General features: G+C 35.8%; 1 protein-coding gene across 1 annotated transcript in view; it reads right to left on the bottom strand.

The window, feature by feature from the left end:
- LOC138695208 (uncharacterized) overlaps positions 1-16,018 on the bottom strand; it is a 666,755-nt gene that overhangs the window by 161,066 nt on the left and 489,671 nt on the right. The window contains exon 11 of the mRNA XM_069819668.1: positions 8,265-8,386. Coding sequence (XP_069675769.1) covers positions 8,265-8,386 — 122 coding nt within the window. The remainder of the gene's footprint in view (positions 1-8,264; positions 8,387-16,018) is intronic.

Raw genomic sequence — 16,018 nt, 5'->3', positions numbered from 1 at the left:
ATGATAGAGACTGGATTAATCTTGCTCAGGATAGGGACCAATGGCGGGCTTATGTGAGGGCGGCAATGAACCTCCGGGTTCCTTAAAAGCCAGTAAGTAAGTAAGTAAGTAAGTAAGTAAGTAAGTAAGTAAGTAAGTAAGTCAGTAAATAAGTAAGTAAGTATTATTATTATATTCAGCTTGTTTCCAATGTGATGAATTTGGAGAGCTACAGTGAGTAGCGAAATCCCGTTTTGAAAACTAGCTGGAATGGATTAACGAGTTAATCACACGTTACTCCCGTAATGGTTGCATGATCGTTAACCTCTGGTCAGACGTGGGAGTGATACCAGCCGGCTGGTAGGTCTTCGCTCATTTTGGATTGTCGTACAATTGAGTTGTTGTTGCTTAGTCAACTGTCCGAAGACAGGTTTGAACCTCATAAATAACATCAATAAGGCATCACTCATGAGGCAACTAGACCAGGAGATAATGGGGTAAGGTGGCCAGTTCCTTTCCCCCTCCAATGCATACATCGTCGATTAGCTACATATTCCACTAATCAGATTTCAGATGCATACAAACAGTTGTTCTTCCTCTGACACATCGTCACGTGAGACGTACTGCCTGATAATAGATGTACATATCAGTCAGAACCTCAATCAGAGGTATACAACTGAGTAGATAGGCCTATATTTGCTGTGCGAGTTTTTTTTTTATTTGCAACGTCTTGTAAATTTAGACACATCCAATTCTTGGAGTCACATGTCGGCTCCATCATCAGAAAAGGAAGGACACGGGAAATTTAATGTGGAAATCTATCTGTTGGATTCATTACGAAGAGCAATATTCAACATATAGGTTTCCCTTGATGATGCAGGCAAGATATAGTCGTCAAACGTTGGATGTCTGTACATCATGACACATTGCAAACAAGAAACAGCCTCGCATAATACTGATCACCGTCAAAGTCTCAAATCATACTAGCCATAATCATATATAACACAAGTGTTGGCACACCGAAGGGGGTGATAGGTTTCCTTTAAGTTTGTGTCATATTTGTTGTGACGAGGAAGTTTGCCACACAAAGAACTTGCCATCGATTCCGCACATCCAGGTCACCAAGACTTCATATTATGGCCTATAGCTATGCGGTTACACTGTCATTTGAAAGGTTCACAGAGCGTGCGAGGCGCTATCAAGTTTCACGGGAGCATGCCCCATGCCCCGCAGTATGTATAATGTCATACTCTGAGCTAACAATACTGAATAATGATCGGAGAGCTTCAGGCCCGACCTGAAAGACTCCAGCATCAAGCAGCACTTTATCAAGTGCAGAGCTGTAACGTTGGAAGCAATGCATACGGTATTAGCTACAATAAAAATGAAAGCTATCCTACTATAACTTCTCAGTCCATAATCCTCTTCTAAAGCAACAAAGCAAGTTAAAAAATCGTAACAGTTTACAGCACATTATAGTCCCTTCCTATAGTAAAATCCATTAAGAGCTCGTCTCAAGTATAAAGTAAATGCTTCCTGATTTTACATAGCTGAATATTTTAAGCAGAGGTCTGTGAAGTTCTACATACTCCGTGTCAGTAGTACAACATAATTTCATCTTCACGGTTCGAATTTTCTTGCTTCCTTATCTTTTTATATGTAAAATTTCAACACTATGAAGTAATGCGTTACACTTTGTGATGAGGGTACTAAGGAAAGGTTCTGATAAATCCAAAGAGATTGCATATAAATCACTAGTACGTCCAGTAATGGAATATGGTGCTGCATGTTGGGAACCTTACAGATTAGAACATATTAAGACACTGGAAAAGATTAAAAAACGGGCTCTTAAGTGTTGTCGGAAAAATTCACCATTAAAATGGGACACGCTCACGGACAGGAGAACGCGAATTCGATTATGCGCACTGTTCAAAACATACAGAGGTGAGCCTGCCTGAAGAGAAATAAAAAATAGGTTGCAGCCGCCAAATTACTCTTCAAGGAACGACCACTCATATAAATTGAGGGAAAGAAGGCAGAGGACGGACACTGGAAAGTTTTCTTTTCTCAATCGTACTATCAGGGACTGGAATGCTTTACCTGCAGACTTACTAAAGGCTTTACCAACAACCAAAAATGCATTTAAAAATAGGCTTAAGGACCTTACTAATAGACGGTAATTATACACAATATTTAAAGGGTGTAAATGATATGTTGTTATTGAAGTGTTGTATCAGTGAAGAATTATGTTGTGTCAGTGAAGTGTGTTGTATCAGTGAAGAAGTATGTCGTGTCAGTGAAGTGTGCTGTGTAAGTGAAACGTGTTCCTGTCAGTGAAGCTTTATAGTTTATAGTGGCAGTGCAAAGAATTTGAACAGTGAAATGTTTTTGAAGTGTTAGTGAAATCAGGATAGAATCAGTGAGATGTGTCGTAGTTCCAGTGCAGTGAGTGAGTTGACAGCGAAATGAGTGTAATGTTGAAAGGTACTTGTGCAGATATGAACATATACTCGTGGGTTTTAGTTCGATCTTAGTTTTAAGATACAACTTAGAATATTTCAATTGTTATTTTAAGTGATCGTTTCATTTAATTTAGTATATTCCCTGTTGTTGTTATTATTATTATTATTATTATTATTATTATTATTATTATTAGTATTATTATTAATTGTATTTTTTATTAATAAGTTTATTATTGTCATTATTGAGTGTAATTAGTTACCACTGCCACAGAGTATATACCCATTGCAGTGTGAATAAATACATACATACATATAGTGAAATCCATTAAGAGTTCGTCTCAAGTATAAAGTAAATGCTTCCTGATTTTACATAGCTGAATATTTTAAGCAGAGGTCTGCAGAGTTCTACACAGTCCGTGTCAGTAATACAACATAATTTCATCTTTACGGTTCAAATTGTCTTGCTTCCTTATCTTTTATATGTAAAATTCCAACACGGTTTCTGGTTACATTTACTATGAAGTAAAATATATCAATATTAAGGAACATAAGGGAGACTAAATTATTGCGTAATGTTTGAATAATTTAGTGAAAGGAACATTTTTTTAATTCAGTAAATATTCATAATTATTCAGATTTTCAGAAATGTGAATATTTTCATAAATACCTAATCTTAAAATCTTTTAGGTATAACATCATCATCATCATCATCCTTGCATGTATTGGGCCTAGTGGCCCGTTACGGTCTCTTGCCAACGCTTGAACGGTCTGCCCAAGGATCTCTTGCCCACAGGATGGTAATTTAAAATTTGTCGTGGAATTCTAGAACGAGGCATTCTGATGGCATGTGATCTCCAGTTTTGTTTGTATTTCTGTAGGTATTCCGTAATCGGTTCAATCTGCAGTTCTTTCATAATGTCAAAATTTTTAATGTGATCCATTCTCGTGTATCCCGCTGTACGACGCATAAATCTCATTTCTGCCGCCGTTAATCTTTGTGAATCAATATTACGAATCGTCCAAGCTTCACTACCAAAACAGGGTATAGGTCTGGCCAATGTTTTATAAATTCTGGTGCGCGTGTGTTTTTGTACTAAGGTTGGTTTGAATATCTGATTAATTATCCCCATTGCTCTGTTGAATTTAATAATTTTCGCATTCAAATCCTTTTCTTCTTCATATGAAATTTGGTAACTGAGATAACTAAATTTAGGTATAACTTAAACCTATTATGTACTCGTATGTTCCTTAAAGTTATTCCAAACGTTATTGGCCAAGAACTTAGAGATTTTATCCCTGTGTGACGAATAACAGGTTTTAGGAGGGGACGTTCCTCCACAGATGCTATAAGCGTCGAGTTTTTTAATTCCCGAGACTCTGTTATGCACTTAACGCCCATGTATTGCATATTATTTTTTTGCACAGTCGTAATTTATATCTATCCTCTGATTGAGGTTCTGGCCGATATGTAGGCCTACCTCTATTATCAAGCAGTATATCTCACTTGACGATATGTATGTATGTATGTATGTATGTATGTATGTATGTATGTATGTATGTATGTATGTATGTATGTATGTATGTATGTATGTATGTATGTATGTATGTATGTATGTATGTATGTATGTATGTATGTATGTATGTATGTATGTATGTATGTATGTATGTATGTATGTATGTATGTATGTATTTATTTACACTGCAAGTGGGCAAGCACCCGGTGGCAGTGGTATACACAATATAAATAATACACAAAAAATGATAAGCAATACACAATAAATTTACAATACACAATACAATTTTATACACAATACAATAAGAATACACAATATAATTTAACACAATAATAATAAAACATAAATAAAATACCTAATTTTACATTACAACCTACATAATTATGTATAGTCCCAACATAAGTTTCAATAGTCTTTTACTTTATTCTCATCTCACTCACTGTAGTGGCACTATGACGCATTTCACTGACACTTTAGGACACATTTCACTGACACACTATAACACATTTCACTGACACTATAGAACACATTTCATTGACGCTATAAATTATCACTGATCGGAACTATGCACTGCACTGTAAAACCATAACTTCACTGACTCACCTCGCTTCACTGATACAACAGTTCAAATAAGACAGATAATTACACCCTTATGCATACTGTACTTATAAACAGAACTACATTTAAACTAAACATTTCTAGTCTAAGGCCCTCTTGCACGCTATTTTTAAATAATTTACAATTAAAACCAAGGAAGTAACTCGTCAGGCTAAATAAATACATGTCACCTTAAAAAATTAAATGTTAAATGTCACCTTAATTTTAATTTGCACTTGATACACAACTTTTTAAATTATTCCTGAAACTCCTTGAGGAAGGACAGCCCTCAAAGACCGCTGCAGGTAGGTCATTCCAATCATTTATAGTTCTATTTAAAAATGAGAATTTACCTACATCCGTTTTCTGTTTCCTACATTTGATTTTAAAATCATGATCGTTCCTACCATAGTACGTTGGCTTTTCTAACCGAGCCGTTATGTCTACCCATGCTTTCTGACCTAGATGTGCTCTATACAATGATGTTATTCTAGTTTTCCTACGTCTGTTTTCCAAAGTTTCCCATTTAAGTTCTTTTATCGCATCATATGTGTCAGAGGAAGAACAATTGAGGACCGTTTTTGCAAAACTTGCTAACTGAAAAAACTAAATTTTACAGGAGAGACAAAAAACTGAATGGAGACAAGTACGTTGTAGATGCAACGATCACACTTTGACACGCTATAATGAAGAGAAATAACTCAATTTTACAAAGATACCTTTAACATCGTGTAGAGGCCAGCTTTATGTTAACGAATCCACCAAAATCTCAATTTTCCAAATTTTGCAGTTAGCAAGTTTTGCAAAAACGGTCCTCAATTGTTTGTATGCATCTGAAGTCTGATTAGTGTAACATGTAGCTAATCGGCGATGTATGCAATGGAGAGGGAAAGGAACTGGCCACCCTACCACATTATCTCCTGGGCTAGTTGCCTTATAAGTGGTGCTTTTTGGTATCACTTGTGAGGTTCAGACCTGTCTTCGGACAGTTGACCAAACTAAACAACAATTATTAATAACTTTATATTATTTATTATGTATTTTAGTTATGTAATAATTTTGAACTGAACGTTTGCTAGTATCTAGTTGACCTTGTTTTTTTATATCCTTTTGTTTTATTTGTTGTATACGATTCTCTTTATTGTATATGCATTGTTTAAATAAATAAAAAGCTATTGCAAGATACGACATTGAATTGTAGGAATATTTTGTACGAAAGTTTTAAATTGAAAACATGTTACTTTAATGTTAATAAATGAAGTTACAGCTTGTTCTGTCAGAGTTCATCTTTTTAAATTTAAAAGTGACTGTATGTCAAGTTTGTAGCGAATTTACTTACAACACAGAATTTACTTACTGCACTGTTATTTCCAGCGTTTACGTAATAACCATTGAGCGTGTTGTATCTTCAAGTTACATGACATGCAACAATGATGGTAAGTATGCAGAAATAACATGATTGTGTAAAAAATAATTAATACAACTGACCAGTATATTTTTGCCTTAGAAAAGGCTTTTGACAAGCTGGAGCCCAATACTGTCTTAACTATTGTTGTCATTTAGGCAACTATTCGAAGACGAGTTGGAAACTTATGAGTGATACCAATAAGGTATCATTCATAAGGCAACAAAGCCAGGAGATAATGGGGTAGGGTGACCAGTTCCTTTCACCCTCCATTGCATATATGTTAATATAATCTGATATGCTGATGAAGCAGTCCTTGTTGCAGATAATTACTCCATTTCATGCTAAGCTGTCAGAAATATAACTTGAAAATATCAAGTAATGAAACTAAAATCTTAACAGTTAACAAGGAGAAACTTATGTGCAAAATGAAACTGCAAGTAAAAATAATAGGACAGGGGGCGGGTCTAAATTGTTTCGGAGTACAAATAACACGTAATGGAATCTGAAATGAGGCAACAAACATATAAGGCTGCAATAATTTCAAGTTGACTCAAGGACACAATATGGCAAAATAAATAAATATTAGACAATAAACTAAAGCATGCATGGGCGCTATTATCTCGATTGAGTCACTACCGACAACCCTTTAACTCCCCGACAGTAATGTTTTGTGAAGTACGAGCAGACAGGAAGATCAGTGACGGATTGTATCAGGCGAGCATAATAGCTTTTACGAATTATTTTAATATTATACTTCCATCTAGGCCTACGTCTCGGACTCCCCAAAGGTCTTTTTACCTCAAGTCTTCCAACTAACACTCTATAGCCTATGTAGCAATATGAAATAGAAATTTGTGAGTGTGATCATCCTAGCTCGAAAGATCATCACAAAAACGAATGTCGAAATAATAATGATAATAATAATAATAATAATAATAATAATAATAATAATAATATTATTATTATTATTATTATTAATAATAATAATAATAATAATAATAATAATGTTTTATTTTCGCTGGCAGAGTTAAGGCCATAAGGCCTTCTCTTCCACTCAACCAGCCTTAATCAATACAATACATAAATTTAAATTACAAATATTTTCACTACACTTAAAAGGTTCTCCAGCAATAATCTTCACTACACATTTATTTAAATTTAGATAAATCTATAAGGTAAAGTAGTAACTTAATTTATGAGCTAATTTAATTCAATGAATTATAATTAATTTAATATTTGAGATAGCTAGTAAAATGATGAAAATTAATTTAATATAAGCTTACTAGGACTATGTTACAGGGAGAATATATATATTTCTATTTCTATAATGAGAATATTAATGTAATTGTCATTATTATTATTCGGAAACTTTCATCCAAAACAGATTAGAAATAACGTCTGAATATATATATACTTACTTACAAATGGCTTTCAAGGAACCCGAAGGTTCATTGCCGCCCTCACATAAGCCCGCCATCGGTCCCTATCCTGTGCAAGATTAATCCAGTCCCTATCATCATATCCCACCTCCCTCAAATCCATTTTAATATTATCCTCCCATCTACGTCTCGGCCTCCCCAAAGGTCTTTTTCCCTCCGGTCTCCCGACTAACAATCTATATGCATTCCTGGATTCGCCCATACGTGCTACATGCCCTGCCCATCTCAAACGTCTGGATTTAATGTTCCTAATTATGTCAGGTGAAGAATACAATGTGTGCAGTTCTGCGTTGTGTAACTTTCTCCATTCTCCTGTAACTTCATCCCTCTTAGCCCCAAATATTTTCCTAAGTGCCTTATTCTCAAACACCCTTAACCTATGTTCCTCTCTCAGAGTGAGAGTCCGAGTTTCACAACCATACAGAACAACCGGTAATATAACTGTTTTATATTTTTATATTTCCATTTCGTACAATATTCTGGTCACGAGACATAATCATATACTTCGTCTTTTCGGGATTTACTTCCAAACCGATCGCTTTACTTGCTTCAAGTAAAATTTCCGTGTTTTCCCTAATCGTTATATATATATATATATATATATATATATATATATATATATATATATATATATATATATATATAGCACACTGAAAACTGAGAGGATCACTCTAGCTATAAGAGTCCTCTGTAAACAACTGTTCTGAGAACACCACGAAACCAAAATTTTCGGTAGTAGTAATAACAATGACAAAAATAATCGTATTGCCAATAAATATTGTAATTATGTACTCTACAGATGCATTAAAACGTAAACATGGGGAAGTAAATTTCACCACACAGACGGTGTTAATGCAGTACAAACCTCTGAGAACTTGTGAGCAGACGTCGCAAGGCGTTATCTTCTTGTAGGTGTACTCCTGGAACGTGTGAGCCGTCGCATCCAAGCCTGCCTGAAACGCTCCTTCGCGGTCTTTACCATTCTTCCTGCAGTGCAAGAGACAAAGCGTTAACACCATATACGAGATTTCACATTACACTGATTATTTTAAGGTTGTGGATGTACGTAGAAACCTAACGTGTATACACATGATTTTAATTTCAACTGCTGAAATCTTTCCGTGTAGTGTACGCTGGCCGTGTTAATATAGGCCTACTGTACGTGTGGACTAAGACGCTACAGGAAAATCAAAATCTTGGATGAATATCCCACTTAAATTATGGAACTTCGTTCAATATCATTTAAGGTGAGGCTCATCATTGTACTGATCTCATGAAATGGGTGCCTAATAAAATAACGATGCTTCAGATGTATTAAACCACGTAAGGGCTAAGACGCTACAGGAAAATCAAAATCTTGGATGAATATCCCACTTAAATTATGGAACTTCATTCAATATCATTTAAAGTGAGGCTCATCATTGTACAGATCTCATAAAATGGATGCTTAATAAACATAACGATGCTTCAGATATATTAAACCACGTAAGGGCTAAGACGCTACAGGAAAATCAAAATCTTGGATGAATATCCCACTTAAATTATGGAACTTCATTCAATATCATTTAAAGTGAGGCTCATCATTGTACAGATCTCATAAAATGGATGCTTAATAAACATAACGATGCTTCAGATATATTAAACCACGTAAGGGCTAAGACGCTACAGGAAAATCAAAATCTTGGATGAATATCCCACTTAAATTATGGAACTTCATTCAATATCATTTAAAGTGAGGCTCATCATTGTACTGATCTCATAAAATGGATGCCTAATAAACATAACGATGCTTCAGATATATTAAACCACGTAAGGGCTAAGATGCTACAGGAAAATCAAAATCTTGGATGAATATCCCACTTAAATTATGGAACTTCATTCAATATCATTTAAAGTGAGGCTCATCATTGTACTGATCTCATAAAATGGGTGCCTAATAAACATAACGATGCTTCAGATATATTAAACCACGTAAGGGCTAAGATGCTACAGGAAAATCAAAATCTTGGATGAATATCCCACTTAAATTATGGAACTTCATTCAATATCATTTAAAGTGAGGCTCATCATTGTACTGATCTCATAAAATGGGTGCCTAATAAACATAACGATGCTTCAGATATATTAAACCACGTAAGGGCTAAGATGCTACAGGAAAATCAAAATCTTGGATGAATATCCCACTTAAATTATGGAACTTCATTCAATATCATTTAAGGTGAGGCTCATCATTGTACTGATCTCATAAAATAGGTGCCTAATAAACATAACGATGCTTCAGATATATTAAACCACGTAAGGGCTAAGATGCTACAGGAAAATCAAAATCTTGGATGAATATCCCACTTAAATTATGGAACTTCATTCAATATCATTTAAGGTGAGGCTCATCATTGTACTGATCTCATAAAATAGGTGCCTAATAAACATAACGATGCTTCAGATATATTAAACCACGTAAGGGCTAAGATGCTACAGGAAAATCAAAATCTTGGATGAATATCCCACTTAAATTATGGAACTTCATTCAATATCATTTAAAGTGAGGCTCATCATTGTACTGATCTCATAAAATGGGTGCCTAATAAACATAACGATGCTTCAGATATATTAAACCACGTAAGGGCTAAGATGCTACAGGAAAATCAAAATCTTGGATGAATATCCCACTTAAATTATGGAACTTCATTCAATATCATTTAAGGTGAGGCTCATCATTGTACTGATCTCATAAAATGGGTGCCTAATAAACATAACGATGCTTCAGATATATTAAACCACGTAAGGGCTAAGATGCTACAGGAAAATCAAAATCTTGGATGAATATCCCACTTAAATTATGGAACTTCATTCAATATCATTTAAGGTGAGGCTCATCATTGTACTGATCTCATAAAATGGGTGCCTAATAAACATAACGATGCTTCAGATATATTAAACCACGTAAGGGCTAAGATGCTACAGGAAAATCAAAATCTTGGATGAATATCCCACTTAAATTATGGAACTTCATTCAATATCATTTAAGGTGAGGCTCATCATTGTACTGATCTCATAAAATGGGTGCCTAATAAACATAACGATGCTTGAGATATTATTAAACCATGTAATATTAGTATTAAAATATGAATACAGTAGTTGTGTTAGCAGCAGCAGTAAGTATTCGTGGGAGCGGTTGTAACAATTATAGTAAAAATGTTGGTGATAATAGTAGTAGTGACACTACTTAAAAGCTCCAGCAGCAATGGCAATAGCCGCAGTAGTTGTTGAATCAACATTAAAAATAAATAATAGAAGCAGTAACAGTAACAAGTAGCAGCAGTAATAATAGCAGCAGCAGCAGCAGTAGTAGTAGTAGTGACAGTAATAAGATATAACAGTAGTAACAAAAGTAATAGCAGAAGTAACAACAGTAGTGGTAGTAGTACGCGTAATAAAGTAGCAACAATAATAACATTAGTAGAATCACTGACAGTCAGTGGCGGTTCTTCGGGGGAGGGAAGGGAGGAACGTCCTCCTCAAATTTTCTTCTTTTGAAAGTAAATACCAAATAAAATATGTGCCTTGAAATTCGAGGAAGATTCGATAATTTTTAAGTTCACAGCTATAAGAAAACCTCGGTTGATCGAGTTTTAAACGACGCGCGCTCATGTGCTGTAGAAAACTGTGAGAAAGATGCGAGATTGTCTGTGTGGAGGAAAGGCACTCCATTCCTCCTCTACTGCAGTTAACACACATAGACAACAGAGCACTAGCGGCCAGAGAAAGAAGCAGAGTTTTAAAGCAAGTACATAAACGGAGAGGGAGGAGATCCTCCTCCGTATCAGTCATGGGCGGGAAATAGAAACCGACTGGTCGTGGAGCAAGCTCGCTACCGCTGCCATCTAACGATGCTGCATTCAACCAGACTATAACACATCTAGGAGGAGACACAACAAAAACAGTTTTAACGCAACGCTATGAAAGACACCATGTAAACTTTTTTTAATTATAAATCAAAAATAGTATTCATTGCACTTTATATAGCCTACTATTCATGGTTTGAAACTTTCGTGGATATTTGAAAGATAAAGTCGGGTTTATGTAAAACAAAGAGAAAGTAGTTCTACGTAGTTGGCCCCTGAAATTCACTTTTATTCATTGTTTACTAGACAGGGCAACAACCAAGTTGTCAGTTTTGTACAAATATATTTGAAACTGAAAGTACGTACTCCAAACTACATAATAAAAAATTAATCGACCACCGGCAGCTTTGAACAATAATGATAGTATGACTTTACAAGAACTGACATTCTTCAAAAGCATGTGACACTGAACTTGTAAAATGTACATGTGGCAACATAGACCACGTGGGTGGGTACAGTGTCTCGCTTTCCTCAGATTATTTCCCATTCCCATTTCCATTTCCGTAAAACGGTTCCGTTTGCGAGTTAGTAGCTAGTCTCTTCCAACACGTGTGGTGCTGTAGTGCGCTCTAAAAATGCTACGAGGTTATGAATTTCCTTGTAATTGTTAATTTGTGCAATTATTCAACAATGAATGGAAGTGAAAACATAATATATTTTGGACAATTTAGGAAACTCAGTTTACAAGAGCAGATTATTGCTATACAAAAGGGAAGGCCAACCCCAACACTACCTGGTCTTACATGTATGCATGTAGGCTAATGTGTAGCATGTTTTATTCAAGAAGGTGTCATTTCGTGCTGTTAACTTCTTTCCTCCTCTTAAGAAATATGCAGGAGCCGCCACTGGTGACAGTAGTAGCAAACGTAGTAGCAAAAGTAACAACAGTAGTTGCGGTAGTAACAGCAGTAACAGTAGCATCAGCAGGCGTTATAACAGCTCTAACAATAGTAGTAGTGTACAGCAGTAAGTCGTGGTAGCAGTAACACTTGTGGTAGAAGTAGTCCGTCTTGGCAGTAACTAAAGTATTTGCAGCAGTGAGAAAAACAGTAACAAGAGTGGCAAAAGTAAAACCACCAGTAAGAAAAGTACTACCAGAAGTAACAAAAATAGTACCAGAAGTGACAAAAGTAATATCAGCAGTAACAAAAGTAGTACTAGCAGTAACAAAAGTATGCCTAATACTAGCAGTAAGAAAATTAGTACTAACAGTAATAAAAGTAGTACTAGCAGTAGATAAGTAATACTAGCAGTAACAAACGTAGTAACAGCAGTAACAAACGTAGTATCAGTGGTAACAAAAATAATACCAGCAGTAACAAAAGTAGTTCCGGAAGTAACAAAAGGAGTACCAGAAGTAACAAAAGGAGTTTCAGAAGTAACAAAAATAGTATCAGAAGTAACAAAAGTAGTACCAGCAGTGACAAAAGTAGCACCAGCATAACAAAAGTAGTACTAGCAGTAAAATAATTAGTAGTAACAATAACAAAAGTAACATCAGTAGTAACAAAAGTAGTACCAGCAATGACAAAAGTAGCACCAGCATAACAAAAGTAGTACTTACAGTAAAATAATTAGTTAATAACAATAACAAAAGTAATACCAGCAGAACAAAGCAGTACCAGCAATAAAAAAGTAACGCCAGAAGGAACAGTTGTAGTAGAAGTAACGAAAGTAACACCAGAAGGAACAGTAATATAGCAGCAGTAGTAATAACGATAGCAACAGTAGTAATAATAGTGGGCTTCCACTGGCTCTAGCGGATCTTATATACAAAAACTTTAGCGAAGAAAGATGCATTTTGTAATGCTGATATATAGGGATTAGAGGTTTTTTAAGTTCTCACAGTGGTGAAGACATATTTATTTTCTTGCATTAATGGCATATAAATTTGGAGGAGTTTCAATCTTGTCTGCAGTTTTCTCTGAACTTGTATCGGAAACACTGTTAATTTTCGTATTCAATTCTTAATTTACTCAGTACAGTAAGGTAATTGCGATGAGGTAATTATCCCATTTAAGGACGAAGCATGAGTAGCCTCAACGGTGCATTTTACATTGAAAATTCAAGCACATTATATTGAAAACTACGTATTTTGAACAACTTTCCCCTCTTTCCATTTTTCGCATTCTTGCACCAATAACGACGTTTGTCTATGGCGCCAGACTTTCGAATCAGCTTATACATAACCAGTAGCGAAGCAAGGCATTGTGTTGAATGTAGCCTATACACTACGAACTTCTCTGCAACAAAACTGAGGGGCAGGCCAGCACAATGCATTATTGAAATCCCACGTTGAACGCACGAACTGAACACGTAACGGCCTGGAAGTGTTAATATCAATAACAACAAATTTCCGTGATTGCCCCGAGTGCGAGGGAGAAAACTAAAAGGTCTCTATTACTTTTGTACCGGGACCCAATTTTGATTATTGAGCGCAACATGCAATTCGCGTGAGTTTCCAGGTCACACTTAGATAATTGGAGATTGGAGGACGCAGCGACCCCGATGTATTCAGCGCTGTCACTGAATGGCAGCGAAGGCTGTTCGGAGTGGAGCAGACGACACGCTATTGAGCGAAGCGTGTGGGTTACCATCCTTCCATCAGCGACTCTGAATTATTAAAGAGCAGGAAGAAAAGAGACTCAGACCAGACAAATAATTTATAGAGTAAAAATATCTAAGTGGTTCCATAATGGACTTACCCAACTTCGTGAGTCGTCCAACAATGCTGATTAATACAATGCTCAAAGAAACTGTTGCACATTACTTTATGCAAACTTAGCAGATATGCTATGTACAGGGTGGGGCATAGGAACCAAGTGTTTTTAAAATAATCATAAAACAGTTTTTGTTTTCAACACATTTTATTGGTAGAACAACGTTTATGAGAACATACCATTTCAATTATGAGCGGAAAATTACATCTGACATGTGACGTCCGTCTGTATTGACGCATTGTTTAAAGCGCTGACGAAAATTCTTTCCACGGGATCTCTGTTGATTTGGGTGATGTGTTGACGTACTGTGTCCTTTAATTCATCTAATATTCGTGGCTTATCCTCGTAAACACGTGCCTTTAGGCACCCACATAGAAAAAAATCACGTGGACAGGTCAGGGGACCGAGGGAGCCATGGAACATCACCAAATCTCGAAATGAGACGATTGGAAAACAGGAGGCAAAGAACTGCCATTGACGCTCTGGAGATATGTGCCGTGGCCCCATCTTGCTGAAACCACCCATCTTGTATGAGTGTAAATGTAAATCGCCATGCAAAATCCGTCTTACCGTACGATTGCTGATTCCAAGAGCAGCTGAATGTCTTCGAGCAGAGCGGCCTGGGCTGCGCAGTATCGCTTATCTGACTGACAATTTTCTGGAGTACGCACTTTATGTTGGGGGCCGGGCGATTTATTCTTCAGTATTGCACCTTTTTTTTTTTAAGATTTTTTAACCCAACATAAGATTGTGTCACGCATGGGAACAGAATCATTGCGATTAATATTGAATCTGTAGCAAAACTCACGCCGTATCGAGGTCACCGACTCGCCATTTCTAACAAAACAATCATACGCAAACATGCGTCCACTGCTCCATGATGCCGACTGCAGGTGAAATGCTATGAGCTACGGAATGGACTGTCACATGCCGCACGTCTCTTTCATAATGACCGAGTACAAGCCATTTAAAAACACTTGGTTCCCACGCCCCACCCTGTCTATCTTGATTTTTTTTTATAAAAATTTGTTGCATATTATTTTGTTGCAAACTTATTTCGCTGAGTCCCGTTGTTCCGAAAGAGGTCTTCGGTACACTTTTTTGTTCCGTATTTAAAAATTAGTGACTAAAAACAAAAGTGGTAGTATAAAATGCTATTTTATTATAAATACAAATCTTAATAACTGGTAGTGACATTAGAATTCGCTACATTGGCAACATTCGAGATGACACTGAATGTATACAGATCAAGCATTGATGAATCTCACTTGTTTGACGAGATCATGTTATGAAAAATGTTCAGAATTCTCAAACAAGATAGTGAATTGAAGGAAATTCTTAATCAAGTATGGGTGTAACTGTTCAAGCAGTTAATAGGGTTGAGAACAACTTGTATGAGGATATTCTCAACATATTTTTGATAGGGTCCGCTAGACCACTTCCTAACACTTATATAATTATGCAACTTGTATCTAACTTAAGGACAATAGAAATACCTAGGTCATACATATTAACAGAGACCTCCTAGTTACTATTGAATGACGATGAGAATATTGTCCAACAGTGACAATTGATAATTCATTATTTAACATTTTTCAATTACTACTACTATTGAAAGATGATGAGAATATTGTCCAACATTGACCCATTGACGATTCATTATTTAACATTTCCCAATTACCACTATTGAAAGACGATGAGAATATTGTCCAACACTGGCAATAATTGACAATTCATTATTTGACATTTCCCAATTATTACTACTATTGAAAGACGATGAAAATATTTGCCAACAGTGACAATCGATAATTTAACGTTTCTCAATTACTACGACTATAGAAAGACAATGGAAATATTGTCCAACAGTGACAATTGACGATTCATTATTTAACACTTCCCAATTACCACTATTGAAAGACGATGGAAATATTGTCCAACAGTGACAATTGACGATTCATTATTTAACATTTCCCAATTACCACTATTGAAAGACG

The sequence above is a fragment of the Periplaneta americana genome, chromosome 2, assembly GCF_040183065.1.
Source record: "Periplaneta americana isolate PAMFEO1 chromosome 2, P.americana_PAMFEO1_priV1, whole genome shotgun sequence".
Lineage (NCBI taxonomy): Eukaryota > Metazoa > Arthropoda > Insecta > Blattodea > Blattidae > Periplaneta > Periplaneta americana.
The sequence above is the reverse complement of the archived record's forward strand: the minus strand, read 5'-3'. Positions and strand labels throughout refer to the sequence as shown.